Below are 24,191 nucleotides of genomic sequence, written 5' to 3' on the forward strand. Positions count from 1 at the left end.
CCGCGCACCCCGCCCCCCCCGAGGAGATCCACCCGCTCAAGGAGCACCCGGCCAACGGCTCGGGAGAGGGGCACGCCAAGCCCCGCAAAGCCTTCCCGGTCATCGGCATCGACTACACGCACGTCCGCATCCCCTTCGAGATCTCCCTCTGGATCCTCCTGGCCTGCCTCATGAAGCTGGGTAGGTGGGCGGTGTTGGGGGGGGGGCCGTGGGAAGGGGGCTGCGGAGAGGCCCCCGGCGTCGTGGAGAAGGAGGGACCCCCCAGCCGAGTGGAACAGGCAGCCGCAAGCATCCAAGGAGGGACCCCCTGAGCATCCCAGGGTGGGATCCCCCAGGCAAATGGGACAGACACCCCCAAGCATCACAAGGAGTGACCTTCGTGAGCATCTACCACAAGGGACCCCTAGGGTGGGACCCCCTGAGCATCCCAGAGCAGGATTCCCCAGTCGGATGGGACAGGCACCCCCAGTCATCGCAAGGAGGGACTCCTGTGAACATCTCAAAGAGGGACCCTCTTGAGCATCCCAGGGTGGGATCACCCCAAACATCCCAGGGCAAAATCTCCTGCACATCTTCTGCAAACCTCCCAGGTCGGCTGGGCCGGGGTGGGCACTGCTCTCCCCACGACCTTGGGTCTCTGTCCTGGGCCTGGTGGGCAGCCACATCCCAGTCCCTCCACTCCCACAGACTTCTCATCTCCGTGCCTGGGAGCAGAGCTGAAGATGCTCCTGACCCCCGCTTGGACCAGGTTTGCTTTCCTCCCTTTGACACTCAGGGAGGAAGCATCCAGTTTGCTCGCTTCCTCTCTAAACCACAGATGCTTTTTGTAACCTTGGAGAAGTCACTCAGAAACCTCCCGGTGCTTCGGCCTCCCCTTCCTCCCCCTCCGCAGCAAACCGGGGTGGGTTTGACTCTGCTGCAAAGCATCCAGAGATTCCCGCATTAAAGAGAACGGCGTCAGGGCTGGAAATGTCACCCGCTCGGATGACCCGCTCTGGGAAAGCATCACTCTGCCGGGGCGGGGGTTGTTGACAAAGTGTTTTCCAAACTTCTGCAGCTGGATCGATACCAGCCGAATTACCCCAAACCTGTGACGTGACGTAACCGCTCCGCGCTCGGCCCTGCTGTGCTGTCCCCAGCTCCGGCAGTGCAGAGGTTCAGCTGGCCCTGGTCCCGTCCCTGGTGATAACGCCAGGGAGACAGGTGAAATGTTTGCTTGTCCCTGCCTTGGAGCAGGTGAGGAGGGAAGGGAACTCTGCCCTCCTTCGTTTTGCTCCTCAGTTGCCATCAGTGGTTTAATAACACTCAGGGGCACTCCAGCTTGCTGAAGGAAATCCTGCTTTGGGAGCTTTTTTAAGCTGGTTCCTGTTGTCAACTGTGCTCTGTCCTGGTCTGGAGGGGTCTGAGAGACCCCCAGGAGCTCAGATCCTTCCTGCCCAGCTATTCCTAAAAATATCCCATCCCCTTCCCAGCCCACTGTGAGCGTGCGTAGGCAGGTGAAGCCCCATTTCCACAATCCCTCCTGGGTTTTATTTACGTGCAGGTGCAGGAGTGAGAACACTTCAGACCCGGAGGCTTGTCTGGGAGGCAAGCACTCAGGACAGGGTGGAACCAGGTGGGATCCATGGGGTTTATGCCTTCCTGGCTTTGCCCAAAACAACCTCGGGCACATTTGGCTGGAAGGTGCCTCTCTCCAGCCAGGAAATCTCCTTTCTCAAGGCTCTCCCGGCGCGTGCTCAGCGAGCTCCGCTGTTGCACTGCGCCTTCAGCCCTGCTCGGAGAGCAAAGAGTGATGAAATCAGGAATATCTGTGCGGAAGCTGGTGGAGAAAGGAGGGGCCAATGGCCTGCGGCCCTGCCGGGGCGCACGGGAGAAACCGCGCTGGAAAACACCAGAATGGGCAGCGGGCAGCGGCTCCGGGGGGATGGATGGACGTGGTGGGAGCACCCATGGGAGCCCCCAGCCACTGGTGCTGTGGGAAGCTGCTCCTGCCGCCCTTGCCTGGAGTCAGGGCTCATTTGTGCTGCAGGAAAAGTTGTGTCTGCCGGCTGTCGCGTCTTTGATGCTACAAATATTATGCAAGACTGCGTGTTTTAAGGGCTGTATTTTAGGAGAGGCTGCCCTGCATGTTTGGCGAAGGTCTTTGGAGGTGGCAGGTGCTCTGCAGAGCTCCAGAGATGCTGATTATGCCAAAATCCACACCCTAGCTTACCTATACCTGTGACAGGGCCTTGGCAGCAGGGCAGTCCTGGGACACCCTTTTCCTTGGCCTCCTTTCCAGGGTTCTGCATTTCTTGTTCGTGCTGCCTTGGCACGTAGTTCCCAAGTTGCTGGTACAGCTCCCTCTGCTCGTGAGCTGCAAAGAAGATCTCGCTGCTCTGTGTCCGTATCCCAGCCTCATCTATCCTGCCCTGGATCACAGGATGTTGTTCAGCAGCAGAAAATAGGCTTTTTTCCACCCAGGGAGAGCTCTTAACACAACTGGGCACTGCTGGCAGTACAACCTGAGGTGGTGGGATGAGGCTCACACAGCTCCAGGCTCCCCAAACTGGACAGGGTTTGCAGCATCCCATTTCCATGAAGAGGGGAAGGGGGTTGATAAACAGAACAGGAATTTGCAGTGCTTCCTCTTTCTCCCCATCCTGTCAGTGTGCATTTATTGATGCATCAGGGTGATCCTCCAAAATTCTGAGGGGACAAACATCTTCTTACTCCAAGAGCAGGAGTTCCTGCAGCGTGGGCTGCGCATGACAGCTTGGCACCTCCTGACTGCCCTTCCTCATCTCCACAGGCCTCTTTGCTGGGTTGAAGCTGGTGATTGAGCCACAGGTTGCTGCAAAACTGAGTCTTCCACCCTGTGAGTCACTTCAGGGTGTCGTCCTCAGGGGTAGTGCAGGGTGACCATGTCGAGGAGCTCAGGAGTACTCACAGGGCTCTGCTCCAGGCCAGGAGATGCAACCTGACCTTGTCCTGTTGCTCAGTTTCCCCCTGTTGCTGCTCTTGATGCTTTGGACAGCTCTTCAGGCTTAAATGCATCCCCATTGTCCCATCCAGGGGATTTGTCCTCTCTCCAGCAGCTCTCACTGTGAGATTGTTTGGGGAATCAAAGGTGTGAGTTGAGCCCTTCCCCTCTTGCTGCAGTTTTTGTAAAATGCCTCAGAGATGTTGGTTCCTGGAGGACTCCTCACCTGACAGGGCACAGAGGGATGTGTCCCCCCAGCATGTCCTGTGGGCGTGGGCTGTTCCTGCTTTGTTAATCCCGGTGGAGAAGGGGAAGCTGGTGCTGGCTGCTTTACTTAATACTCACATGGTATTTTGGGGCTGTGTAGGGGAAGAGGAAGTGAGGGACAGCTACAACCATGTTCAGATCACGTCTGGTGGTGGCCTGACTTTGCCAGGAGAAACCTTTGCAGCTGAAAGTTGCAACCAGACATTGTCTCAACCTGTTGTATTGCTGCAGGTGGTCAGACTTTCACAAAACACCCCAGTCAGGAGCTCTCTGTGCCCTTCTCCAAGGTTTTGCAGGGATATCGTAAGGGTTCCTTCACACCGTGCCCAGGGAGTGGTTGGGAAGCTGAGGGGTTTCTCAGCAGGAGAACCTGGTTTCCTCACTCTGAGGGTTGACCTTTGAGCTCACGTGGCTCCCAGAGATGTTAAGGGGAATTCAAGTTTGACTGTAAATACTTTTTTGTTTCAGGGGAAAGGGAAGGAGTGAGTCAGGAATGTAAATAACAGATTGTGGTCAGCAGTGCCTTTGCCGGCTGTGCTGGGGCCCAGCAGGCAGAGCTTTGTGGGGAGCACCAGCTCTTACCCACCTTGGAGAAGAGTTGGGGCTACCTGTGTCTCCAAAGCCCATCCTGGCCCTTCCTTCTAAAGCCAGAAAGCAGAGTCACATGCCATTAGCCACCTTCCACTGAGGCATGTCCTGTTGTCTGTCTGCACCAAATGGCTTCCCAGCCTCCCTGGAGTATCCTGGCCATTCCACCACTCAAGGGATTCTCAGGGTGTGGTGGGTTCACCTTGGCTGGAAAGTAACCTAAAATTTACATTTTGAGCCCAATATTTGAAAGTTGGGTGGTGCCTCTGCTTTTTTTCTCTGGGAGTCCATCTCCCCCAGATGGAGAGAGGCTTCATACCAGGGCCTGTAGTGACAGGGCAAGGGGAAGTGGTTTTACGAAGGCAGGTTTAGATTAGATCTAAGAAAGAACTCACTCAGAAGGTGGTGAGGCCCAGAGCAGCTGTGGCTGTCCCATCCCTGGCAGTGTCCAAGGCCAGGTTGGATGGGGCTTGGAGCAGCCTGGGATGGTGGAAGGTATCCCTGCCCATGGCAGGGGGTGGCACTGGATGTGCTTTAAGGTCCCTTCCAACCCAAACCATTCCATGATTCTGTGATTCCGGGTGCACATCAAGCTGCTCTGTCACTGCCCTCCTCTGCAGGAGAAACTAGGATGGAAAAAAACCTAATGGATCAAAGGCAGTTTAATAAAGCAAAAGCAAAGGTCATGTGTGGAAACAAAGGGAAACAAGAGATTTATTCTCTACTTCCCATCAGTAGATGATGTTCAGCCACTTCCTGGGAAGTACCTTCAGGCGCGTAGGGGCTGCTCCGGAAGGCAGATGTCGTAATTAGAACTGCCCACCCTCTCTTCCTCTTTTCTCTTTGCTTTTATGTGGTGTGGAATATCCCTTTGGTCAGTTTGGGGCAGTCCCAGCAGTGTCCCCTCCCAGGATGCTGCCCACCCCCAGCTCCTGGCGAGGGGCGAGTGTTGGGGGCAGCTTTGATGCTCTGAGCGCCACTCAGCAGCAGCCAAAGCACGGGGTATTATCAACCCCCTTGCAGGCACGGTAGGGTTGGTGCACTCTGGGGGCTGTTGTGGGGCAGATGAGCTCCAGCTCAGCCAGACCCAGGGCACAGGGACATCATTCCCTGCGTGCCCACGCCGGTGACCTCCCCACGAGGCACCGCTTCGCAGCTGAGCTCCTTGGCTCGCCGTGCGCCCGACGCTGCTCGCTGGGTTTGGAGCCTGTGGCAGTCACTGAGTCACTGCTCTGTCTCTCCTTCCCCTTCGCAGCGCTGTTGTGGCGGGGGTGTTCCCTGCCCCTCCAGACCGAGCGACGGCTGCCAGCACAGCCTGGTGCTCGCCGAGCTGTCCCCACCGTGCGAGTGTTGGGCTGGTGTAAAACGAGCCGGGGACGGAGCCTGTGCTCAGCGAGCAGAGGGAGCTGTGGCAGCGGTGGGTTACGTGGGGACACGCTGGTGCCTTGGGGAGGTTTGGTGCCACATCTCAGCCCAGCGTGCCAGCGCAGCACCAGTGCTCAGTGACGCTCCTCTGGACAGCACCAATGGTCCCCAGCACTGCTGTGCCTGGGGAGGAGCGAGATTAAGGAAGCTCTTGGAGCCTGCGAGCTGGCGATAGGAGCTGGGAGAAGAAGAGCAGAACATGACGGGTGCAGGTGGGGTTGTGGAGCCTCACGGGGGCTCAGGGCATGGGGGGTGGCTCCTGCACATGGAGGAGAGACGACTTCAAAATTGCCAGAGAAACATTTGTAGAAGCTGGTGGCTGCTGGCTGGCAGCGACATTTGGGTGCTAAAACTCTTGGGTGCTAAAACACTTGGGTGCTTTTCAAATGTTTTATCAGCCCGCATCCCTGCCCTGAAATCGGGGCTTTTGGAGGGGCCACCCCGAGGTCTTACAGAGCTCTGCGAGTTGAGGAACTTGAGGATTCCTTTGGGCAGAGGGTGATAAGCAGGGTAGGAAACCTGCTGTGGTGGTGGCACTGGATGGAGGAACTGGATCTTGAGACCAGACACAGTGGAAACACCCCGGAGCAAAGCCGCTGGCGTGGGGACGCCTCTGCAAGGCTGGGAAAGGGACAGCAAAGAAACATTCCCAGAAGAGCTTTGCCCTGTGTTGGGAACACGTGTGTCCGATGTGCGGGATGAGAGTGCTGGAGTTATCTCTGTGGCCCTTCTGCCACCCCAAAGGTGGCTTCTCGGGCGCCAGGAGGGCCGTGCTGACATCCCTGCCCTGAAATCGGGGCTTTTGGAGGGGCCACCCCGAGGTCTTACAGAGCCCTGCGAGTTGAGGAACTTGAGGATTCCTTTGGGCAGAGGGTGATAAGCAGGGTAGGAAACCTGCTGTGGTGGTGGCACTGGATGGAGGAACTGGATCTTGAGACCAGACACAGTGGAAACACCCCGGAGCAAAGCCGCTGGCGTGGGGACGCCTCTGCAAGGCTGGGAAAGGGACAGCAAAGAAACATTCCCAGAAGAGCTTTGCCCTGTGTTGGGAACACGTGTGTCCGATGTGCGGGATGAGAGTGCTGGAGTTATCTCTGTGGCCCTTCTGCCACCCCAAAGGTGGCTTCTCGGGCGCCAGGAGGGCCGTGCTGGGCCGGCCTTGCTGGGATGGCCATCGGCAGAGCCGGGCTGGTGGAAGGGGCTGTTCCTTCTGGATCCTGGGACTGGCTGATGCAGGTTCCCTCACTGAGCCAGAGGGAAATCTTTGTCTTATTCTTGGTGGGAATGTTTGTGTTACAACCTGGCTTATCATGTGTTGACTGCAGGCGCTGTGGTGTGAGTGCTCTGAGATCACCCCGGTGTCCCCACTTGTCTTGGGGAGCTGTTCCAGGGGAGCTGGGCCTTGGGGAATGACTGTTGGCAAAGGATTTTGGAGTACTGCTGCAGCTGTGCCACAGAAGTGTAAATTGTCATGATAATGAATTTAAACAGTCTCTTCCAATGCAGACGTGTTGCATTCCCACTTCCTTATTGGGGAATGATCCAAACACATGCTCTGGCTCCTTTTTCCCCTGCTTTGCCATCTCAGAAAGAACAGCCACGGCATTTATTTTTTCCTCCCTGATCTGCCCATTGCTGGTGTCTGAGCTAAAAAACATCCAAACTGTTCCCTCCATGGATCTGAGGAAACCATTAGTTTAATTATGGCTGGAAGAGTGAAAGGTTCCTGCTGTGAAATACAGGATGGTGATGGAATGGGAAAAGCAGAACAGGTCTGTAATCACAGCCATTCCTCCCTGGCGAGCCCGAATGTCCATTAAGGCAGGATTACACTCTGTTACAGCCATGGCTTTGCTCCCTGCAGGGACCCCACCGCCTGTGCTGTGCCTGTGGCAGCTTCTGGACCTCAAGGGCCTCAGGAACCAAAGCTTTTATTTCATCCCATTTATCAACAAAGGCTTGGAGACCGGATGCTGGGGTCAGGGATAGGCTGGCTTCCCACACGGGCTGCAGGTGGAATTCGGGATGTGGGTGTTGCAAGTCCTGTGGCAGCCAGAGCTCACATTGGTGCTGGCCTGGCTTTCAGGGAGATGCCATGAAGTTGTTCCTCATGTGTCAATATTTGGCCTGTTTGGTTCAAATCCTTTCTCCCAAATTGCCCAATCACCCAACCACGGCTTGTCCACGATACCCGGAGATGCTGGAGTTCCCTTGGGAATTAGTGGGGTGGAGGACAAGTCTTCTGTCTGCAATTAACGTAGCTAAATAGTCTCCTTTGGGGTTTGAGAATTACACATGGGAGAAGGGAAAACCAGGAGGTGGTGGAGAGCGGAGGGTCGTTCTTGGGGTGACAGTAATCCTGTGGCACAGAGGGACTGCAGCCCCTCTTGTGCACAGATATCTCTGTAGTACAAACCAGATGCTCATTAGGCTTGCAAATAAATATGTCTTTGACATAATCCTTCCCCTTTTCCCTCCTGCAAGCCCTGGTTTTGGCTGTAGATGCAGAGGTGATGGGGGCTATGAGCCTGTTCCAGGGTCAGTCCTTTGCTACAGCACCGTGTGAGCTGTGGGCACCAACAGAGGAAGAGCAATAAGGGGGATGAATTACTGCAGCTGCCTTGTAAACATTTAGTTTCTTTTTTTTTTTTCCCTTCTCTTTTGGGTCTCCAAGGCCTAATTTGTTCAAATAAAACCCAAAATCCACACGGAATACTCTGTGAAAACACAGCCATGCTGAGTGGAGCTGGAGCTGGGTTGCACCTCATCCCCCTGTCTTCACTGGGCTCCCTGAGTCAGCAGCAGCTTTTTCTCACCCATTGGGGCTCAAAACTGCTGGTGTAGGTTTGATGAAAACCTCAGTGTTTTGAGATTAGGGCCAGACAGCTTCCAAGGGGACAGCAGAGGAGCAGGGGATGCTTTGAGTTGAACCAAGTGTTGATGGTTGATCCTCTCACTCCACTGAGGTACCACCGTAGGCAAGCTGTTCCATCACCATCTATTCTGCCTGGTGTTGGATGTCTCACTGCCCTCTCTGATTTTCCGGTGTCTTCCAGTTCTGTGGTAATTGAGGGATGGCTCTCTCATCATGTTCTGTTCTTCGGCTCTTTCCTGGGCCAGCAGAACTTCCGTGTTTCTTCTTGGGAAGGAAGAAACCAAATTAAAAGCTCAGCAGGCGGGCGTGCACACACTTGTTGCTGCCTGTTTGTCAGAAAAGGCGAGATCCAAGGCTGATCCTAGCTTGGAGTGGAGCGCTGAGAATGGATCTGGTGGTGTGTCACCTGTGGTGGTACAAAAATTTGGTGTTACATCACCCCCCATGTGTTGGGGTTCCTTCCAAGGACCTGCCTGTGTGAGAAGGGCACGACTGAGGCTCATTGGAAGTTGGGGAGGTGTTTTGAGTGGAAAGCTGAAGAATGCAACGTGCTTTTTTAGTCAGAAGAGAACACACAAATTTCCTTGGGCTGCCCAGGGGTGACTCACAAACATCTCAGCATTCGAGGTCTTTGTCTCCAGAAAGTTGCAATACAATCGACCTCCAGGGACAGCACTTAAATCCCGCTTAGCAGAGGGTGCTGCTAGGGAAATAATTCCCCTCTCTTGTGCAAGACACACATCTGCAGAGGCAGACACCCCTTGGCAGCAGTTTATTTCCAGTGCCTGGAATTATTCTGCATTTTGGAGTCATGGCATGCTAAATCTTAATGACGGATTTGGAGAGAAGGCAGCTTCCCACCCCGCTGCTGGAGATTTAACAGCAGACACGCCAGGGGCACAGATTGCAGCGCATACAGGCCTTTAAAGAGAAGAGCTGGTGTTTCCAGCCCTGTTAGTGCCTCAGTTTCCCTTGGGAACGCTTTTCCCACAGCAGCCTTGGTCCCTGGGGGTCCGTCCCTTTGCAAGGAACAGCTCCTCTCCTGTCTCAGCTGCTGCGTGGAGGGAGAGCAGCTGCTCCCAGGAGCTCAGCTGGGTGTGAAAAGCATCCTGGCTGGGGATGGTGCTGGAGGGCTGGAATGGAGTCTCTGTGTGCTGGGGAAGAGGTGACAGTGGCCGGGTGCTTGTGTTGGCTCTGGACGCGCTGCTGGCGTGTGCTGAGAGTGGTGTCACTTTGCCTGGGCTTGCAAAGCCCGGTAGTAATCAGTGCTAATTGCAATTACCTCCTCCCTGCTGTCCGAGTGGAGACCAACAGGTTATTTCCTGAAAAGCTTTTGTTTGTCTTTCCTGCCCGTGTTCCCGGTAGGAAATCTGCCCTTCCTGGGAAGGGCGATTGGCATCGCTCTGCCTGGGGAGTTTGTCTATGGTCACCTCAGGCTGGGTCAGGTTTAACTCTCCTCAAGGCCTCGAGGGTCAGCAGGGACTGGGAATTTAATGCTGTGTCCTGTGGCTGAGGGCAAGGAGCTGGGAGAGAGACTGGAGCCTTATTTAGGGTGACCAGGCACTGTCTCTTCACATCACCTTGGGTCCCTTCTGCTCCAGAGCATCCACCATCTGCATCCAACAGTGCAAAGGTTCCCTTTGCACCACGCAGATGTTAACTGGGAGGATTCTATTCCAGAAATCCCCTGGCACTGACCCCTCCTAAATCAGCTATTCATGGCATCCAGCGCCTTGCAGCAGCTGAAGGAATCTGGGAAGAGCATGGCTGATGAGAGTGAGTTATGTTTAGCTCCTTGTCCCTTTCCCTGGAGCTAAAGAAGTTTTTCTAGACCTTAAACCTCCTCAAAATGCTCAAGTCCAGCTGCTGTGTTTTGAAGGATATAAACCTGGATGAGGATGCTGTTGCCCTGTAGAAAACTCAGTTTTCCAGGGTAAATGAGCTGTGCCAGGAAGATCCCAGCCTTGCAGGCCTGGCTGTGAGCTGCACCCATCCAGAGCTGGTGGGAAAAAGTCAAAATGAGTCTTGGAGCAACAACAGCGGAAATCTGGGTGGCAGATTGTCCCTGTGTGCCTCCGTGCCCAGCTCCTGCTGGGTGAATGCCATGGGTTGGTAAAGATTCACAGTCCCGCCCTAGAAAAACTTTGTGGAGCCTGCCCAGAGGCTCTGAACAGGTTTGGTAATCGCAGGCTGTGGTTTGGGAGCGGCTCTGGAACATGCCCGCTGGAGGAATGCAGTCAGCAGGGATCGGGGTTACCGGAGCACCGCAGTCACCGGTGACACGCAGCGCCAAACCCTTGACCGGTTTGCCAAAGCTCAGCAGGGAAGGGTGGGTTTGGCATCTTGTCACGGGGCAGCTCTAGACATGGAGAGAGGTGGAGGAGAGCTGCTCCACGCACAGCTGGGCCTGAGAGGATTTTTCAAGATGTGGTGGCACCAAGCCTTGAAGCCTCCCAAGCCATCACTGCTCATTGACTCTGTGCTTTCCTCCCAGCTTGGAATGCTGCAGCCATGGGGTGACGAGGTCCGAGGGCTCTGGGTCTCTCAGTCTTTAATGGAAATTAGGTCTTTGTTAATATCTGCTTTTCTTGCAGAGTGTCCTTGGCTTTCCTTCTGGTGTGAAGGAGAAGCGTTATCTAAACACAGGACTGGAAATTGGGAGCTGCTGGGTTCTCACGCCAGCTCTCACACGATTCACTTGGGGACTTGGGCAAGTCCATTTAATGTCTTTTGTCTCTCATTTCCTTTTTACAGCTGGGAGGAAATTAATACCAGTTCTGTAAAAGACTCCCAATTGATCTGTTAATTTCTTGTGAGTGCTTCAAGATAAAACCAGGGTACGTGCTCTTACTGCTCCCAAATAAAAATACGTTCAAGTGTTTCTGCTAAAGGCCTCTGCCCATGGATTGTTCTCAGGGCATGTTGTGGTTGTGTGTGGGCACCTTCTCCTCTCAGGAGGCTGCTGCTCCACGTCTTCCCAGTCCTTCCCAGGCTCAGGGCAGTGAGGTTTAATTGGGAGGAATCGCTGGTGGCTCTTTGGCCGCAGGCTCAGCAGTGTCTGCTTTGCAGGGAATGCCGGGCGTTGGATCGTGCAAAAGGCTCCTCAGGCTCCTCTGAGCTGTCCCGTGGTGTTTGGAAAGAGAGAGGGACGCAGCCCCTTCAGATGGGGGAGAAGCAAACCGAGGAGCAGCCGCCCATCCCTGTGCTGGAGGGAAGAGTGGGTGCTGAGCCAGGGAAGAGATCTGCGTGTTATCGTTGCATTCCCCATGTAAACAGCTCATTTCTGAGTGTACACAGCGGGCTCTGGCAGGGGGGCCGCCCATCCTGGCAGGCTGAGATCCAGGGTGCCTGCGCGTGATTCAGAGCCGGGATCGCCGCGTCCTCTCCCGCTCTGCAGCACTGCAGCGCTGCCGCGGGGTCCCAGCACACCTGCAGCACTCACACAGCAGCCGCCTGCCCTGCACCCTGCCGGGACTGTGCTGGGGGAGGGAGATGGGGTTTGCCTTTCCAAGGGGAGGGTGTTGCTCCTGGAGGGTGTCAGGGCAGGTGGGGAGCTGGGCTCATCTGCATGCAGCTCCTGGCTCTGGCTGCTGCAGGATGCAGCGACGCCTTCGGTCGTGTTCCCCTGTCTGCTCAGCTTTTTGGGGACCTTTCTGCATCTCCAGGTCCGGCCCTACATGGGAAGGACAACCTCGTGGTTTCCTGGTAGTGCTGCCGTCATCATCCTTGAGAATTTCTGTGCTGGTGCTCATGGCTGCGAGGGGGCTGCATCACCAGGGTTCGCAGTCTGGCACTCCCTGCATCCCTCTGGAGCGTGGCAGTGCCTGCTGTGGCTGGCATGGGATTGAGGCACATTCCTACATGATGTTGCTGCAGGCACTGAGGTACCAGAGGAGATTTTGTCCTTGCACTCAGTTGCCAGAAGAAGCTTTGCCCTTGCCCTGCTGTTGCTGTGTGTGCCAGGGCTCAGGTCCTTGCCCTCTGTCCCCAGTGGCTGGTGCTGGGTGGGAAGGAGCTGAAGCCCCCTCCCCTGCTCTCCCTCCCCTCCGTGCCCCACCCCAACAGCTGGTTTGACAGCACACCAGACCCCGTCCCATGATTACCGTTAGCAGCTCCAATGCATGAAATGGCTCTAAATAGCTGCTCTCCAAAAGGCTCCATGCACAGAACAGCCCAGCCTCATCTCCCAGACCATCTCTGAACTGTCCTTGGCACCTTGACCTTGCAGAGAGCCACACCAGCATCGCTCCTGCTGGTGCCCTGGCATCCATCCCCTCTGTGCATGGAGCATGGGAAGCTCTCAGCACCCTCCTGAGGGGAACGGCTCTGGCTGCAGCTTATTCTGTGTTTATCCTGTCCTGGGATGTGGGCTTTGCTCCCCAGAGGTCCCCAGGGAACAGTGAGATTTCGGAAAGGCAAGTGCACTGCTGCTCCCTCCAGCTGCCTCAGATGAGGTGTCTGCATTTGTCTCCCCTTCCATCAGAGGGTTTATTCAGGGCCTGCCAGTGGGAGTTACCTGGGAGCTGCTGCTGCAGGAGGATGGTGCCCTGGGAAGCTGTCAGACATCAGAGCCCTGCTGCACGCCCCCGCCAGCCCCTCCTCACACAGCGATGCAGGGAGGCCTCTGTTGTTTCCCAGGGCTGAAGGGCTCTTCCCTGCTGCTGCACTAGCCAGCACTCCTGCTTTGGCTGATGTGGCTATGCCTTGAGGGCTTGACCAAGCCATTTCTCACGAGTCTTCCTGCGTGGAGCTGGCTCAAGTTAGGGGTTGTGGCTGCTTGGCTGAGCTGCAGCAAGGCTGGTACCTGGCCGTGTCTGCTTTTTGTCCTGTGCCTTTCAGGTTTTGAGTCACCCAAGGGCTGGCCCGATGCTATCAGCCGTGTTCTTATCTCCTGCAAAGCAGACAGGGTCCAGCCAGGTCACCTTCCCACACACACCTGCCTGGCTGCAGGCGCTGGGGCTGGATGCACGGGGCTGGGGCAGCTGGGGCTGTGCCAGGCAGCCCCCGGGCTCCTATCGCAGGACCTCCCTCCATTTGCCCCCCTCTGTTTGCATTAGGTGGGGAAGAGGGGTAAAACCAGGGGCAGCTGCGGGGTGGGGCCGAGCGGGGTGAGCAAAGTCTGTAGGCACAGGGTGACAATGTCACACCAAGAGAAAATAAAACTGTCCCTTCGTCAGCTGGCAAGGGGTCCCAGTGGGTATTGGCTGTGACAGCGTGGCTTTGGGGGTGTTGTGGGCAGTCCAGCTGCTCGGGGTCACGGCGAGGCTGTGCTGGGCACCGTGGGCAGGCAGACCCTGGGGGAACCAGCCCAGGGCTTCATCCCCTCCCATCCTACGTGGATGAAGTTGATCCTGACTCCTGAAAATGCCTGGAGGCTGCAGGACAGTGTTGGATGCTCATGGATTTTAACCAGTCCTGAGCACCAGCGGGGTTGCAGCCCCTGCCCAGCCGAGTTTGGGGTGCAGGAGTGACCCCAAATCAGGGCTGGATGTTTTGCTTTTCCCTTCTCGCTGCGCTGGCTTTGCACGCTGTGCCCATGGTGAGGTTTGGGGGGTGGCTCTGTGGCCCCTGTGTGGGATCTGCATTCACTCAGTGACTCACAAAAAGCAGCATAAATTAATTACCCTCCTGGTTCTTGGCTTTGCTTCGTAATTAGCGGCAACAAAATAATGAGGCTTGAATGAAACATTTGGTTTGTTCTGGAGGAAATTGTTTTGCTTAGAAGCACTTTCTGTACCTGCGTCTTAACACAAAAAACAAGAAGTCAACTTCTCACCAGGAAATGGCATTTTGGGGTGGAAAATCAACGCTTTTCCGTTCTGGGCGTTGAAGCCACTTAAAAGGTTGGCTTAAGGTGTGCTTAAAAGGTTGCCCAAATCAACCTCAACTGCTGAAACCAACCCAAAAAGAGCTGCAGGGAAGCACTGGGGTGACCTGGACCTGTGTTAAAACCCTGCCTGATCCCTGGTGAAACAGAAGAGGGTTTGGCAAAGCCCAGACTGCGTCATGGCTCCACATGTGCCCTCCCAGTGGGATGGCTGTGGGAATAAGCCAGGTTGGAGCTCTGTGGGGTTGGGATTTCAGGGCACATGGTGACGTTGGAGCTTGTGAGAGGCAATGGATGTAATTTAAGTACGGTGGTTTTACCCCCTCTCCTGGCAGGGTGACACGAGCCATGGCCTCGCTCTATTTATAGGTGTAAATCACCAGCTCTTTAATTCCTTTTGGGCAAGTTCAATTTTCATCCCCTTCCCCCGAGGCTTCCCTGCTACATCTGGTGCAGCTCCCTCCGTTCTCCTTGCTCCCTGTCTTTGCTGGAAGCCGCTGGATCCGGCTCCATTTTCCAAGGGAAAAGCACAGCAGGGCTGAGACATCCCCACATCCCCTGATGGCCCTGCTGGAGCCATCAGCAGAGCCTGGCTGATCTTTGGGCAACTGCTGCTCAGGCAAGGGAAGAGAGAAATCCAGTGTGGGTTTTTGAGAGGGAAAAGGATAAATGGAAAGAAGCTGCAGCCAAACTCTGGAAGACTGGGATGGATTTTCCCCTGGGGGCCAGTTGCAAAATGTTCTGTTAGTGCATCACCACCCTCACAGGGCTTTAACCCTGCTGGGGTCTTACCTCCCATCCTCGACCCTCCACCTCCCCAAAACACAGAGTGGGAGAGCCAGATCCCAGGGGCTCAGAGCTCTGCGGATCCTGGAGCCCAGCCCAGCCCTCCTTCCCTTCCCTCCCTGCTGCTCTTCAGCAAGGAGAGAGAAGGGGATGGTGCTGAGTCACGGCTTTGTGGATCGCTTGTGCCCGGGCCTGGTGACACATCAGTGATTTTGGGGTTCAGCCAGCAAAGTGTCAATGTGTGGGGGCTCTCCGTGGTGCCTGTGTCACACGGGAACGTGGGAAGGTGTCCAGACTTGGCTGCATCCCTCACCCCGGGATTGCTGCTGCCCCTCTGTAGGGCCCACCCGGCCCCTGCCAGCCTGGTGTCCTGAAGGGTTAAAGTGGCCTTCGGAGGGGCCCCGGTGCTGTCAGACACGTGTGTCTCCTCCAGCCCTGCTCTCTGCAGTGTCCTTCAGAAGGGCAGCCCTTCTGAGCATGCCTGCTCCCCCGCTGCCTCCTTCCCAGACCCTGTGCCTTCTCCCAGGGCTGTTCCAGCTGCTCAGCTCCACGCCCAGCCACGGCCGCTCGCTCCCACCCTGCAGCCCAGACCAGCACCCGGGGTCCCCAGGGCTGCAGAGAGCATCACCTGGGGGGCTTCACCACCCCCTGGCCCACACTAACCCCTCACCTACTACCTCCTTCCAGACCAGAATCTCCGGGGCTGGGAGAGCTCCTAACCCTGGTTAATAATTGAGTGATTCCTCTGCGCCTGCCTGCTGGAGCCTGCAGCTGCTGCAATAAACCTGGGAAGCCTGGGAGGATGGGGGTTTGTGTAACCATTCTCCTTTCTCGCGCCTCCTCTTGGCTAACAGACGTCACCCTGGGAGCATCCTGGCTTTCCCGAGGCCGTGTCCCCATGCGTGGGCGCTTGGGAATCTGGGGTGAAGCCTCAGGAGCATCCGGCTTAACCACGAATGTGCCGAGCCCTTCCAGCCCCGCCGTGTGCTCCCTGCCCCGCTCCCTCCCCATCCCTACCCGGCTCCGGCTCTGGCTCTAAACACCAACTAAATGGGTTTTCTTCCCTCCTCCTTCATATTTCTCTTCCTCCTGTGGAAGGAGGGGATGTTAATGCCACCCAAATTCAACCTGCAGGGGGATGTGACAGCTGATGGCAATCCCCAGCTGCAGGGACTGGCTCGTGGGGACAGTCCCCTTGTCCCCAGGGCTGGCACACTCTGTCCTGGTGCAGGCTGGCTCCAGCATCAGCATTATATTTTTTTTTAACTTTTTTTTTTAATTAGTTTTATTCTTCATTTATCACGTCTGAACACCAGCATCTTTCAGGCCCGTGGGAATTGCAGAGCCTCTTGCAGTTCCGACTCCAGGAATGTCCCAGTGGTGGGAGCCAGGGTAGGAGATGTCACATCTCCCCAACTTGGCCTGGATCAGAAAAGTGCCTGAAGGCTTTGCCTCCTTTCCTTCATCCAAGGTTTGATTAAAATGTCCTTATAGTGTTCTGAGGGAGGTCTTCAAACCAGGGGAGCGCTGCAAGAGCTCTGCCTAAGCCTGACCTTGGATCCCGTGCCATATGGAGCTGTAAGGGCTGGGGCAATGACAAGCTGCAAATCGTTCCCTCCTGGCCTTGGGAGGGGCTTTCCAAGGGGCTGTGAGCACCTCAGGGCATGGAGATTCCTCAGCCTCAGTTGAGGGGGAAGTGTCACCTCAGGCAGATGCTGGTCTGGATCGGGCTGGTTCTGACATCCCCAGGGTGGGAATGCTGGGTCTGGATTGGGTGCCTCCCCTTCCCTCCATGTCCCTTCAGGCTCCTCCTGCCTGGGCTGAGGATGGGAGCAGATGAGATATGGTGGGGTTTGAGTCATGAGGCAGCTCATATAACCCCAGGCACAGCACCCAGTGACCCAGGTATAGCCCAGGAAGGAAAAATCCACAGTGGGGCAGAGTCTCCAACCAGGCTGGTTGGTTGGGAGTAAATATTTACATGGCACTGCATCCGCCAGCAGCCGGAGCCTTGGGAAAAGCAGCCCAGCTCCTCCTTGGAGGGATGGGGTGAACCTTTGGCAGCCAGAATGGGAGCCCTCACACTTGCAAACCTCCTGGGGGAAATTCCTGATGTTGCCCTCAACTGCCCCGTGCAAATCCGCTGACCCCAAAATAAAGACCAGAGACGTTCAGAAGCTGCGGAACAAACCTTGTCAGCGCCAGCTTTCCTTGCCCAAAATCTCTTCAATTTGGAGGATGGGATTTCCTCCAGGTCTTCAAGTGCTTAGACTGCAGTTAAAACCAGGATTCCAGTCCCTAATTCCGTTCTGCCCCAACCCAAGGAATTGCTGACCACCAGCAGAGCCATCCCCGTGTGTGCCTTGCTGGGTGTGTGATGTGGGCAAGGAGCTGTTTTAATGGGAACTGTTAACTCCTGGATTTCCTTTTCCGTGTTTGCACACGCTCTCAGGGTTCACGTTTAACTCGACTGTCTTGCTCTTAATGGTTCTGGTGGTGTGTGATGCTTATTATTATTATTATTATTATTATTATTATTATTATTACTACTATCATCATCATCTTTAAAGCCATTATCGAGGCTTATTCCCCTTTCTGCTGCCCCTGGATGTGCCCGTGGCCGGGCATCCTCATCTCCTAGCATCCTGCCACAGCCTTCCTCATCTTCCAGGAGGGAAGTTCAGGCACAGAGCTGGGATCAAACCCGTTCACCCCTGCCTGGCCTCATCCCCACAGTGAGGCCGTTCCTTCCCACCAGTCACCCCCATCCCAAAGGGGGATGCTGGCTCAGCACTCGGAGCAGGATCCCACCAGCAGGTTGGTACCAATGAGCTCTGGAATGCTCTAAAAATACTGAGTGGAGCAAGCAGGGAGCAAAAAATGGCTGAGATTCAGTGAAATCAAAGGCATAATTAAAATGCAGCCCGTGTAAGTGTATTTTTAGGGCCCTACAAAAAGGCTGTAAACCATTGAATTCCCATCAGCACACGAATGTTCCAGTTTAATGGAATCCTGGGGCCTGTGGGGAAGAAGTGAGAGATGCTTAATTGTCAGTGTTTGTGTTTTATTCATGATTGAACATACTTAGCAAGCAAAAACTGATCTGCTGCTGGCTTCTCGCTGCTTGTGTGGCTTTAAGCCTTATCCCAGCCAGAAATTGCCCGGTGTGCTGGAAGGGTCGGTGGTTCCCGGTGTTTGCATGAGCTGTGCATGGGCAAGGGATTATCACCTCCCCTCCCACAGGCAGCCAGGGCTGCCTTGGGGTGCTCAGAGCTTGGGTGGGCTCCAGGGGATCCAAGAAAGAAGGAAAACCCCATGGGAGTAAATCAGGAACTGCATCCGGGCTGGGAAGTCCCTAATGCAGGTGACTGGGTGTTGGGAGAGAGTTTGGATGTTCCCATCTCCTCCCGGCCTCCCCTCGTGCCTGAAGCCAAAGCCATCGAGCCATTTGCTGGGGATTGGTGCTGCTGTGGCAAAGCCGAGGCGGGACCCAGGCTCCTTCCAGCACCACTCCAGCACCAGGGACCCTTTGGAGCAGCTGGAATGGTGCCTGGAGCCTCGGGTGTGATGAATCCTCTGGGCTCGCCCACGCTGGAGCCTGTGCCCGCAGCTCAGGTGGAATTTGGGGGCTAATCCTGCCCCCAGGGACCTGCATGGGGCTGGGCCGGGGGCTGCAGTCCTTAGGGAGGGGCTGTGGAAGTGTGGCCTCTTCCCATGGGAGCTGGATCCGTGCTCTGCGCTGCGCAGGTGGAGGAGGGATGAGCCGGCCGTGGCACACATGTGGCCCCTGCGGGCTCGGGGGGATCTGACTCGTTCTGGAGGGGATTTAATCTGTTGTGGAATTGCTGCAGATGGCACGGCCGGAAGGAACGGAGGAACACGGCATGCCAAGGCAGGGTGCCTTATTTTAAACTGCTTCCCTTGCCAGGGAACAAATATGCCTCGCCTCAAAATAATAATTATAAAGCCTGGGAAGAAGATCCAGGGAACCCAAAATCCTTCTGTGGGTGTTGGTGTGCTGGCAGATGCCCGGCTGGGGGTGTTTGGTGGGAATGTCATCCCAGCGGGTCACGGCTGGCTCAGAGAGCTGCGCTGGGAGCTGGGCTGTGATTGAAAACGGGGAAAATGTATTCCCTGTTGCCTTGCACCCCAAGGATGCATCCTGTCCCTGCTGCAACCAGCCATGTGAAACCTCCAGGAAGGGGAATTGCATCCTGAAATCCACCAAGCAGCAGGTCCCCTCCCTGTGCCTTGTGTCAGGGCTGCCCAGGGATGGGCCCTGAGCCTGGCACGCTGGGAACAGTGGCACTGGGTGGGCAGGCTGCAGTCTGACAGGAGGGAAATGCCACTGCCTGCGTGTGCTCGGGATCAGCTGGAGCCAGTGACAGCTCCTGTGGAGAGAGCTGCCTGTGCTGCAGGGCTGTCGCAGGGCTGGGGGCCACGGAGAGACCCCGGCGTGTCCCAAGGGTGGCTGTCACCTGCTGCACTGGGACTCGCAGGGTTCTGGCCTGGCACCAGCAGTGCCAGGGTCTGGTTAAGCTGCAGTTTCTGTTTGACAGAGCGGGGCAGGAGGGGAAACTGAGGCACACAAGGAGCGACAGATCACAAGGAGTGCAGGGAGGGCTGGGAGCTGGTCCCTGACTCCAGCAGGGCTGTCCCCCTGCAGTCAGCATCCTCCATTCCTGTACCCAACACGTGTCTTGCTCTCTCCTCTCCAGGCTTCCATGTGATCCCGTCAGTGTCCAGCATCGTTCCTGAGAGCTGCCTGCTCATCGTGGTGGGCCTGCTGGTTGGGGGGCTCATCAAAGGGGTGGGTGAAAAGCCCCCCATCCTCAAGTCGGACATCTTCTTCCTCTTCCTGCTCCCTCCCATCATCCTGGACGCCGGCTACTTCCTGCCCTTGCGCCAGTTCACCGAGAACCTGGGCACCATCCTCATCTTCGCCGTGGTGGGCACGCTCTGGAACGCCTTTTTCCTGGGGGGGCTCATGTACGCCGTGTGCCAGCTGGGCGGCCCCGGCCTCAACCACATCAGCCTCCTGGCCAACCTGCTCTTCGGCAGCATCATCTCGGCCGTGGACCCGGTGGCCGTGCTGGCCGTCTTCGAGGAGATCCACATCAACGAGCTGCTGCACATCCTGGTCTTCGGGGAGTCCCTGCTCAACGACGCCGTCACCGTCGTGAGTGCCTCAGCCCAGGGAAGGGGGTTTGCTTTGGTGCAGGAGCGTCTCAGGGTGGAGGCAGCGGGGTGGCGGCTGTCAGGGCCATCCCAAGCTGCCAGGTGCCTCCTGGCAGCTCCACTTGCACCAAACCTTGTCCAGGTGCAAAGCTAAAAATAGAGGCTTAAAACACCGCAGAGGTGGGTTGAGGTGAAGTGTTTCATGTGGTGGGTTGGGGAGGCTGAGGGCACGTGCCCAGTCAGCCTCTCGGTGCCATGGGCTCTGGGAATCTGCTCTCCTGGCTGGAGCTGCTGCCAGGGAAAGCACGAGGGGCTGATGCTGGGTCAGGCAGCACTGCCATGGAGCTGCTGCTCCCTCTATCTCCTCTCATGCGGTCACCCTTGCTGTCCCCCAGCTGCAGCTCCCAGGAGGTGGCAAGGCAGGACATCAGCCGTGGCATAGAGGAGAGCTGGGGGGGCTGAAGCCAGGCTGGCATCCCGCCTGGATCACCCCTCAGCCCCGCTGCAAGCAGCAGCTTTGCAGGGACCTTTGGGAGGCAGGGCCAGGCCTGCTCCTTTCCAAAGGACGCCACCGTCCAGGTGCTGGCTTGGCTGTCAGCGTGGCCTTCTCCTCTCTGCAGAGCTGACCTCTACACTTACTTCTAACCCACTGCTTTTTCCTGGCTCCTGTCCCGTATCCCAGCTGTCCGTTTCGGAGCTGGCTGCTCAGCCCCTGCTGACAAGGTTCCTGGTGACAAAGAACACTCTGTCCCACCACGGGGCTTTTCCCAGGCACTTCTCCCCCATTTTCCACCAGAGGGGTGCCTGCAGGGTCTGTGTCCCCACTCTCATCCCTGGGGAATGCTTTTGTCTGTCCCTGCCCCACCCAGGGCCTGGCCCTGGCAGGCAGGAGCTGGCACCTTGCCCTTTCCCTGCCTGTTCCTGCAGGATGCCCTAAAGCCTGTTTCCCATCCTGACAGCTGCTTTAACATCTCTGCAGTGTCTGGGGGTGGGAGAAGGCAACACAGCCCAGGGTCTTTCCCTCAGATTTCCCACAGCTACAGAAGCTCAAGGGCTTGGGCTCTGCTCTGGGCTGGGCAGGGCAGGGCAGATGGTGGCTTTTCTCTCCATGCATCTGTCAGGAGTCCCCCAGCCTGGATCTGTCCTGACCTGCTGGTTGGGAAAACAGGAACAGCCTCTGGCTGGGGACCAAAGGCCCTCCTGGGACAGCTGGAGAGCAGAGCTGTCCCAGACACACCTTCGGTGGCACCACATCCCTGTGGGCACAGAGCACGGCGAGCTGGTCCCTCATGTCTGTGTCTGGCACAGCAAAGCACCAGCAGCCAGATTTGGTGTGAGCCTTGGTCAAGCACAGGACCCAGCTCGGGGTCACCAAGCACCGACACAGCTCAGCTCAGGTGTGCCTGGCTCCCAGGGGAGGTCCCTGTGCAGGTAGGTCTCCTTCGAGGTGAGGCTGTCTCTTGCCACAGGGACAGTTTGAACCCTGCTCTCCTTTCTCCCTGCCAGGTCCTCTACCACCTCTTTGAGGAGTTTGCCAACTTCGAGCAGGTGACCATCATCGACATCATCCTCGGCTTCCTCAGCTTCTTCGTGGTGTCTCTGGGCGGGGTCCTGGTGGGCGTCATTTACGGGGTGATCGCTGCCTTCACGTCCCGCTTCACCTCCCACATCCGGGTCATTGAGCCGCTCTTCGTGTTCCTCTACAGCTACATGGCCTATCTGTCTGCCGAGCTCTTCCACCTGTCCGGCATCATGGCGTGAGTTGGGAATGGGGCAGCAGGTGCCCCCCTGTCCCCAGGGCCCCTGGGAGGATTTCCTGTGGTGTAACCACAGCCTTCTGGCTGGCCCAGCGTGGTCAGTTCCTGCCCAGTGAGGCCCAGGGGTGTGTTTGGGCTGGACTATGCAAGGACGCACAGGAGGGAAGTGAGTCTTGGGAGATGTCCCACAGATTCCAGGGTGCTGGCAGCCCATTCCTGTTCTCCTGGACACACAGGAGCAGGCAGAGCCTGCTGAGCGCTCGGGACGATGGGTTTGTGCTCCAGTGCTCACTCCTGCCCTGCCAGGGGAAGGAGAAACCTCGCATTGCCTTCTCTGGAGGCCTTGAATATTTGCTGGTGGTTCCCAAGGCCTGTCCTGCCCTGGGGTTGGGTGTCAGAACACAAAGCACTGCTGCAGGGCCAGGGCTTGGGGCTGACCCCATGTCCCCATGGCTGCTGAGTGCCCCGACCTCACCCCCAGGCTCATCGCCTCTGGCGTGGTCATGCGGCCCTACGTGGAAGCCAACATCTCCCACAAGTCCCACACCACCATCAAGTATTTCCTCAAGATGTGGAGCAGTGTGAGCGAGACCCTCATCTTCATCTTCCTGGGTGTCTCCACCGTGGCTGGTCACCACTACTGGAACTGGACCTTCGTCATCAGCACGCTGCTCTTCTGCCTCATCGCCAGAGTGCTGGGTGAGCTGTCAGTGTGGTGGCAAAGCCCTTGGGGTGGTAAGAGAATCATGGGATGGTTTGGGTTGGAAGGGACCTTAAAGCCCATCTGGTTCCAAGTGCCATGGGCAGAGACACCTTCCACCAGACCAGGTTGCTCCAAGCCCTGTCCAGCCTTGCCTTGAGTGGCCACTTGGGTCATGGTGACCTCTCAGGACTGTGATGGTTTGCCTTGCTGGGGAGGCTGGAGATGGCTGGGTGGCACTGCTCCGCTGTGGGCATCACCCGTGCTGGTGGCTGGTGGTGTGGGGAGATGGGGCTGAGGCTGTGCTTGTGCCAGACGCAGGGTGGAAGCTGGTGAGGGATTCTGAGATGAGCAGACAGCTCTCACCTGCACCCACGCCCCCGAGGGGCTGCAGGGTGGCTCTTTGGGACTGGAGGGGATCCTTCACCATTCACACAGGACTGTGCTGCTCCCCCAGGTGTCCTGGTCCTCACCTGGTTCATCAACAAGTTCCGAATCGTGAAGCTGACGCCGAAGGACCAGTTCATCATCGCCTACGGGGGCCTGCGGGGAGCCATCGCCTTCTCCCTCGGGTACCTCCTGGACTACAAACATTTTGGCATGAGGGACATGTTCCTCACAGCCATCATCACAGTCATCTTCTTCACCGTGTTCGTGCAGGTTGGTGGCGCTCAGGCTGTGCTTTCAGAGGGAAAGGGGGCTCGTCGTGGCCGTGTGGAGAGTGGGGAGCACATCCCCCCTCCATCCCTGACCCTGTCCCTGTCCCACGTCCCAAACACTGCCCGGTGACACCGATAGCAGTTTGGCTGTGCTGAGCCCATCCCACTGCCACCGCTGTGCCCTGGGCAGAGATGTAACCCCCTCCCCTTCCCCAGGGCATGACCATCCGGCCCTTGGTGGATCTGCTGGCTGTGAAGAAGAAGCAGGAGACCAAGCGCTCCATCAACGAGGAGATCCACACGCAGGTAACGCGCTGCTCCGGCCGCCCCACGCCTGCTTTAGCCCTCTGCTCTCTCTGCTTCTGCCACTCCACCACTGGCACTGGGACTGCCCCTAAATCAGTGCCCAAGGTAAGGGGGGCAGAGCGAGGGCTCTCCCCTGTCTGTGTCGTCCAGTGCCCGCTCTGACCCAGACCCCCCAGTGCCTGTAGAGCCGAGCCCGGTTGTGTGGGTCCATCCTGCCCTCCCAAAGCCCATCCTGGACTCACAGCCCTGATTTTACATGCCCTGAGTGCTCTTCCCGTGTGTCAGTGTGGGTGTCGGGGGAGGGAGAGGGTGGGCAAGAGCCCTCCGAGCTGCTCACGCCTTGGGCCATCTCTTCCAGTTCTTGGATCACCTTCTGACAGGGATCGAGGACATCTGTGGTCACTACGGGCATCACCACTGGAAGGACAAGTGAGTGGGGAGGTTTGGTGGCTGGGGAAGGGTTTCTGTCACCACCCACCACCCAGGAGGTTTCACTGCCCTGTGCCAGGTTTTTCCCCAGGCTTTAATATCCACACACAGACTCCCTGTGGGGAATTACAGCCCTGGATTGAGAGCAAATGGGGCTGCAGGGCTGCACCCCTTGGTCCCACCACCCACAGCAGGTCCGGGGCAGGGTGGGAGCTGCCAGTGGCCAGTCCCTGCAGGAGCTCAGGGCCATCCCCAGTGGGTGCCAGCAGGTGCTGGGTGTTGTGGAGACACCCTGGCTCGGGAGGGATTCAGGGAAGCCTGGCCTGAGCCGTGCTGGTTGAACTGGACCCAGCACTGAACGCAGCAGGGCTGTCCTGGGCGGGGCTGGGGAGGGGGGACAGGGCTGGGGCTGAGCTGTGGCTGCTCCTCCTC

The 24,191-nt window shown here is 57.0% G+C and overlaps 2 protein-coding genes across 2 annotated transcripts in view; one reads left to right on the forward strand and one right to left on the reverse strand.

Annotated features, from left to right (window-relative positions):
* Positions 1-1,733, reverse strand: part of WDTC1 (WD and tetratricopeptide repeats 1) — a 31,162-nt gene extending 29,429 nt beyond the window's left edge. Inside the window, exon 1 of the mRNA XM_008635031.2 lies at positions 1,715-1,733. The gene's annotated coding sequence lies outside the window, so the exon portion shown is untranslated. The remainder of the gene's footprint in view (positions 1-1,714) is intronic.
* Positions 3-24,191, forward strand: part of SLC9A1 (solute carrier family 9 member A1) — a gene marked incomplete at its 5' end in the record, with an annotated part of 27,780 nt that continues 3,591 nt past the window's right edge. Inside the window, 7 exon segments of the mRNA XM_008635138.2 lie at positions 3-180; positions 19,449-19,909; positions 21,415-21,665; positions 22,147-22,364; positions 22,823-23,025; positions 23,241-23,330; positions 23,689-23,790. Of these exon segments, the coding sequence (XP_008633360.1) occupies positions 3-180; positions 19,449-19,909; positions 21,415-21,665; positions 22,147-22,364; positions 22,823-23,025; positions 23,241-23,330; positions 23,689-23,790 (1,503 nt within the window).

Source organism: Corvus brachyrhynchos, unplaced genomic scaffold (genome assembly GCF_000691975.1).
Source record: "Corvus brachyrhynchos isolate BGI_N302 unplaced genomic scaffold, ASM69197v1 scaffold65, whole genome shotgun sequence".
NCBI lineage: Eukaryota > Metazoa > Chordata > Aves > Passeriformes > Corvidae > Corvus > Corvus brachyrhynchos.